Source organism: Microtus oregoni, unplaced genomic scaffold (assembly GCF_018167655.1).
Source record: "Microtus oregoni isolate MIOR12 unplaced genomic scaffold, Mior012 000004F_ref0000308, whole genome shotgun sequence".
Lineage (NCBI taxonomy): Eukaryota > Metazoa > Chordata > Mammalia > Rodentia > Cricetidae > Microtus > Microtus oregoni.
In genome coordinates this window covers 30,821,538-30,827,952 of record NW_024543063.1, presented here as the reverse complement: position 1 = coordinate 30,827,952, position 6,415 = coordinate 30,821,538, and the positions used below count along the sequence as shown (strand labels likewise).

Sequence of the window (6,415 nt, the reverse complement as noted above, 5' to 3'; positions counted from 1 at the left end):
TAATGGTAGTGGTATGTTCCACTGCTGAAGACTTCTTGTGGTTTGAATGAGAATGGCCCCCATAGGCTCAAATATCTGAATGCTTGACAAGTTTGTGGAACTGTTTGGGAAGGATTAGGTGGTGTGGCCTTGTTGTGGGAGGTGTGTTGCTGGGAGTGGTCTTTGAGGTTTAATCAGGCCCAGTTTCTCTCTGCTTCCTGCCTGGGGGTCAGGATATAAGCTCTCAGGTACTGCTCAGTACCAGGCCTGCCTGCCTTCACACTCCCTGCCATGATGGACACGAACTCACCCTCTGAAGCAGTAAGCAAGCCCCCAGTTAAATGCCTTGCCCATGGTGTTCCATCAGAGCAATGGAACAGTAGCCAAGACACCAAGTTAAGGTGGCATTCCAGTTACTCTTTCAGTGCTGTGCCAAATACTTGATAGAAAGAACAACCTTAGCTTGGCATGGTGGCATACACCTTTAATCCCAGCACTTGGGAGGCAGAGACAGGTGGATCTCTGAGTTCAAGGTGTACATAGTGAGTCCAGGGACAACTACACAGAGAAACCCTGTCTCAAAAACAAAACACCAAACAAAACAAAACAAACAAACAAAAAACCCAGGAACTTAAAAGGAGGCCTGATTTCGGCTCATGGTGTCAACACATTCCGCCCACAGTCCTTGACTCCACTGATTCTGGGCTGATGGTGAGGGAAAACACTGTGATGGTGGAGAATGGGAAGAAGCTGTTTATCTTACGGCAGAGAGCCAGGAAAGGACCTGGGACCACAGACCTTCAAAAGCATGCCCTTAACGACCTACTTCCATCTGCTAGGCTCCAGTCCCTCAAGTTCCCACCACTTTCAGAAACAGCATCACCACCTGAGACGGAGTGTTTAACACGTGAACTTGTGGGGAGCTTTTTTTTTTAATATTTATTTATTTATTATGTATACAGTATTCTGTCTGTGTGTATGTCTGCAGGCCAGAAGAGGGCACCAGACCTCATTACAGATGGTTGTGAGCCACCATGTGGTTGCTGGGAATTGAACTCAGGACCTTTGGAAGAGCAGGCAATGCTCTTAACCACTGAGCCATCTCTCCAGCCCGAAAGGTTTTATTTTTAAAACAAAACAAATACATTGACATACATCCAAATGCCACAGCAAGCATTCATTGGGTTTTATGAGAGGAAAAACTACACTCTGGTGTCTACTAAAAACTAAAACAGTTTTAGAACAACCACTGCTTCCGGTGACATGGGTACATGGACATCTAAGCAGCCACTGTATGTTTGCAGCTGTGTGGAATGCATGAGCAGTGTGAAGTAATAGAAGGCGGGGTGGCTACACTCACTCTCAGTCCCTTTTCCCCACTGTGTGCTCTTGTGTTGCCCTGTTGAATCAATCAGCAGGTAAAGGTACAAAGAACTTAATATCAAAGAAACTTCCAAAAGTCAAAAATAGATTCAAGGTCACGGCTAGTTACCCCAGAGGTTGGGGGAGGGGGGCTCTCAAAAGCCATATTTCACAAAATGGCAGGCACTAAATCTAGTCACATGTGCTTGCAGTAGAAAAAGAAGCACTGATCTTAATAGAGACTGGTCTTCTTCATGATGCGCAGGAACTCTTGCTCATTGACCTCGCCATCTCCATCTCGATCAGCTTCATCAATCATTTCCTGCAGCTCCTCATCAGTCAAATTCTCACCTAACTCCTTAGCCACACGTTTCAGATTTTTGAATGATATTTTCCCAGTCTCATCATCATCGAAGAGCTTGAAAGCTTTCAGGATTTCTTCTTTGGTGTCTTTCTCGGACATTTTCTGAGTCATCACTGTCAAAAAGTCACTAAAGTTCATTTTTCCTGTCCCTTCCTTATCAATTTCACTTATCATCTTCTTGATTTCTTCTTTCTTGGGTTCAAAGCCCAGGGCCCTCATTGCAACCTTTAGTTCCTTGACGTCTATAGTCCCAGTTCCATCAGCATCAAAGAGATCAAAAGCTTCCCGGATTTCCTGTTTCTGTTCTTCAGTCAGTTCAGGCTTAGGGCTCATTCTTTTTCTCTGACTACTGGATGCCATGTTTGTCTTCTTAAAATTAGAGGCCATCACCGAATGGACGCCTCCGCAACCGGTTGTTAAGGCAAGGCGTACTAGCGGCCTCCGCTGAGCTTTTTATATTCAAACCGTTACACATGAATGTCAGGTTTCTCCATTAAGATTACTGTTTATTTCTTTGTCGTTAGTGTTGAATGTGGAGATACTTTGAGACTATGAAACTATCTAGTTCTTACTGTAACTTCTCCCAACTCTAGCATCCACAACTATTCTTGCTTGAGTATAATAATTGTGAAATGGTGATTGATTTTGTCTGTGTTTATGAGTTGATGTTTCTGTACAGAGGTATCCAACCTTTTCACTTCCCTGGGACACACTGGATGAAGAAGAGCTGCCTTGGATCACATATTAAATCTACAAATACTAGTGAAATGTGGAGCTCAGTTGGGAAAGTCTTAAAATAATTGCGCAGGTTCCAACTATGTGATCGCTGATAAATGAATGTATCTAAGTAGTGGAACTTCATTGGTTAATTTTTTTTAATAATAAATGTAAGAGGCAGGCTGATGAGATGGCTCAACCGTTAGGAGCACTGGCTACTTTTTTAGAGGTCTTGAGTTCAATTCCCAGCAACCACATGGTGGCTCACAACCATCTATAAGGGGCTCTGATGCCCTCTTCTGGCATGCAGGCATACATGCGGAGCAAGCAATCATACTTAAAAAAATAAATACATTTAAAAACAAATATAAACTTAAATAAATGTAAGAAAAGAGGGACACATGAAATTAGTTATATATTTTACATTGTATTTGATAAATCAGCTCATCAATATCTGGTTTGAATGCCAGTGAGATGGTTCAGAAGGTAAGGGTGCTCACTGCCGAGCCTGGTGACCTCATTCAGTGCCCGGGATCCCATGTGGAAAAGAGCGAGCTGACTCCTGAGCCTGGGATTAAAAATGTCCACCACACCCAGTCATCTCATTTTTTGGGGACCCTGTCTTCCATTGGGCTGGAACCGACTAGGTAGGCTGGGCTGGTTGGCATTAAGTATGCCATATCTGCCTTTAAACAATTCCTATGTGGCCGGGCGGTGGTGGCACACGCCTTTAATCCCAGCACTCGGGAGGCAGAGGCAGGAGGATCTCTGTGAGTTCGAGGCCAGCCTGGTCTACAAGAACTAGTTCCAGGACAGGAACCAAAAAGCTACGGAGAAACCCTGTCTCGAAAAATCCAAAAACAAAACAAAAAAACAAACAAACAAACAAAATTCCTATGTGTATGGGTGTATGTGCTCCACAGGTGTACCCGGTGCCCTCGGAGGCCAGAAGAAGGCATTAGATCTGGAGCTGGAATTACAGAAGGTTGTGAGCCACCATTTGGATGCTGGGAACTGAACCCAACTCCTCTGCAAGAACAAGTGCTCTTATTGCTGAGCTGTCTCCAGCCCTGCCCTTTCCCCCGTTGCCACGAGTCTGGGTATCAAACTCTAGACCTCATGCTTGCATAGGAAGTGTTTTTACCAACTGGGCTATCGCTTTTAGCACACTTTAATGCAAAAATATGATAGTCTTACATAAGAAAATGGATATACCAGCAGCACGGTCTCCAAGGATGTTAGGCATCTACAAATAGACAGGCTCAGCGGCTTTCACCTACTGCGATCATATTTGTGCTTTTGCTTTAAATTTTGGCAGCACCTGACAACCATCCTAAGATAGTTGCTTTGAGTGCTGCTCCTTCTCTCCCAATTCCTGTAGCAGGCTTATATTGGTTGTTCTTGACAGTTTCAGGTTTTACTCGTTAGTAGGGCTGTTACCGCTAGGGACCTGTACGCTATTTTCACTGTTACTTGTGAAAAGGTACTCGACAGCTTTTCTGTGACCAGCAGGCACAGGGTGACTGGAAATTTCCACTGTCCTCTCCTGCCAGCATCTCCCACTCGTTCCATCAGTTCCTCATTTGAGAGATCTTCATCGTGATCTGCAGCAACTGGTCCCCATCGGCCCTAGGACCACTCCCAATGCTGCATCCTTAGCAAGGAACGTGTGTTTTATTTATTTTTGTTATTATGCGTTGGTATTTTGCCTGCATGTGTGTCTGTGTGAAGTTGTCATGTAGGTTTGAGCTGGCGTTACAGTTGTGAGTTGCCATGTGGGTACTGGGAATTGAACCCAAGTCCTCTGGAAGAGCAGCCAGTGTCCCTAACTCCAAACTATCATTCCAGCCACAGAACATAAATTTTTGTGGAGGCCGTGTAGTATTATGTCTGGGAAAGACTCTGGGGCTGTACACACCGTTGTCAAGTCTTCCACACACTCTTGGTTCCCACTGGTTTGCGCTTCTCCCAAGCCCCTGCAGTGCTGTTCAGTGGCTGTGATGGTGTGGTTTCTCCCGAACTCCCCCGTCACCTTCACCTGCATCTCAACCATCTGGTGCTTCTATGATATGCTCAGAAGTTCTTCTCAAGCTTTGAGGTCTGAAGCAACACCTTGGCCCGGGGACTGGATCAAGACAGCTGTACTGTCATGAAGATATTCTCTTCTTCTTCTTTTTTAAAAAATGATTTGTGATATATATATATATATATATATATATGTTTTGTCTGCATGTATATCTGCACACCAGAGGAGGGCATTGGATCCCATGGGACCACAGTTATAGGTAGTTGAGAGCCACCATGTAAGTGCTGGGAATTGAACTCTGGACCTCTAGAAGAGCAGACAGTGCTCTTAACTGCTGAACCATCTTTCCAGCCCTGATATTCTGCTCTTTGAAAAAAAAAATTTATGTGTATGACTGCCTGCCGCATGAATGTAAGTGCACTGTGGTCCTGATGCCGCTGGAGGCCAGAAGAGGGGGTCAGATCTGGAGCTGAGTTATAGATGGTTGTGAGCCATCATAGGGGCTCTGGAAACTGGACCAGAGTCCTTTGCAAGAGCGTCAAATGCTCCTAACCACTGAGTCATCTCTCCAGCCCTTATACTCTATTTTTTCTATTATGAGAAAGATCACTCAAGTGTACTGGGTGATAAGTGTTGGGAGCATAGCATGAAGGTCCTTGAGCCCACAGATCTCCAGAGAAATCAGCAATGTTAAGCATATAGGATTGTCTTTCTGACGGGGAAGATGGAAAACCTGTTCTTCCATCCAGGAAGCTGAGAATTAAGTGATTACAGTCTGATCTGTGTTATCCATTGGGCCAGACCATATCAAGCTCTGACAACCAAGTTTGGAGGTGACTAGTAATCTAAATGACCTTATATCCAGAGGCTCCCCATTCTCACAACCAGGATCAGAAGTGGCTCATAGCTCAAATGACCTTTATGCTAAGTGTATGACTGAGACCAGGCCAGACCCTTAGACCCTTAAGCTAGTATAGGTAACCTATCTCTAGAACCCATTTTCTTGAAAAAAAATGACATGCGCCCTGTGAGTAGAGTTTCAATCTAATTATGTTTCCTTGTACAACGGAGATTGTGTTACACCAGGAAGCTTTCAAAATTATGCTGGACTCACATACACTGGAATAAACCACCTGTGATTAGACACCCAGAAGACTGATACAGGTGGATGAAGTCAATATGCATTGGTTTCCATTCTTATCTCTTTGTGGGGTTCAGTTCCCTGTTTGACACCTGCAGTCCCACACATAAGGTACCTTTTAGGATAGCAGTGCTTAGCTGGTGAGCAATGCTAGGATAAGCAATGCTTAGTTGGTGAGATTACTGTGGACATAGTTTTCAGTATCAGGGTGAAAAAAATACATGTGATCCACTCATAAAAGATGCCTCTGTCAACCCAAGCTTTTTTGTTTTAGTGTCAAACCTTAGCAAACTGGACATTGAGTACCCTTCAAAGCCCTGGAGGTTTCCAAGCACTGCACTAATAAGAACTTCAACTTAAAGCCCTGGCTGCATCTCCTTCAAGCGTCAGCATTAAGGGATCTTTGGCTGTGTTTTTTCAGGCATTCTCTCCCAGTTCATCTATACTGAAAACTTGCCTGGCTGGGTGGTGGTGCACACCTTTAATCCCAGGCCTGGGGAGGCAGAGGCAGGCGGATCTCTGTGAGTTTGAGACCAACCTGGTCTACAGAGCTAGTTCCAGGACAGTCAGGGTTACACAGAGTAATCCTGAATAGAAAAACCAAACCCAAATCAAACCAAACAAACAAAAACCAAACCGAACCAACAACAAAACTTGCCTGTGCTGAATCTACCTCCCTCAACGGTACTTTTCAGCACTGTGGGCCACATGTCCCTGTTGTGTGGATTGTGCTTATCAGCTCCTTGAATTCCACAGACCACCATTTGAGAACTTTCTCCTTATTTATGCTGGAAAGTCATCCCATGGTTAGCTTTTGCTTGGATGG

The 6,415-nt window shown here is 44.6% G+C and overlaps 1 protein-coding gene across 1 annotated transcript; it reads right to left on the bottom strand.

Annotated features, from left to right (window-relative positions):
* Positions 1-1,224: 1,224 nt before the first annotated feature.
* On the bottom strand, positions 1,225-2,121 carry LOC121447306 (centrin-2-like). Its single transcript, XM_041650498.1, has one exon. The coding sequence runs from the start codon at positions 2,090-2,092 to the stop codon at positions 1,574-1,576; it is 519 nt and encodes a 172-aa protein (XP_041506432.1). The 5' UTR covers positions 2,093-2,121; the 3' UTR covers positions 1,225-1,573.
* Positions 2,122-6,415: the final 4,294 nt, after the last annotated feature.

What these genes read in the sequence shown, in the direction of transcription:
- LOC121447306 (XM_041650498.1), bottom strand. Translation starts at nt 2,092, where the DNA reads ATGGCCTCTAATTTTAAGAAGACAAACATGGCATCCAGTAGTCAGAGA.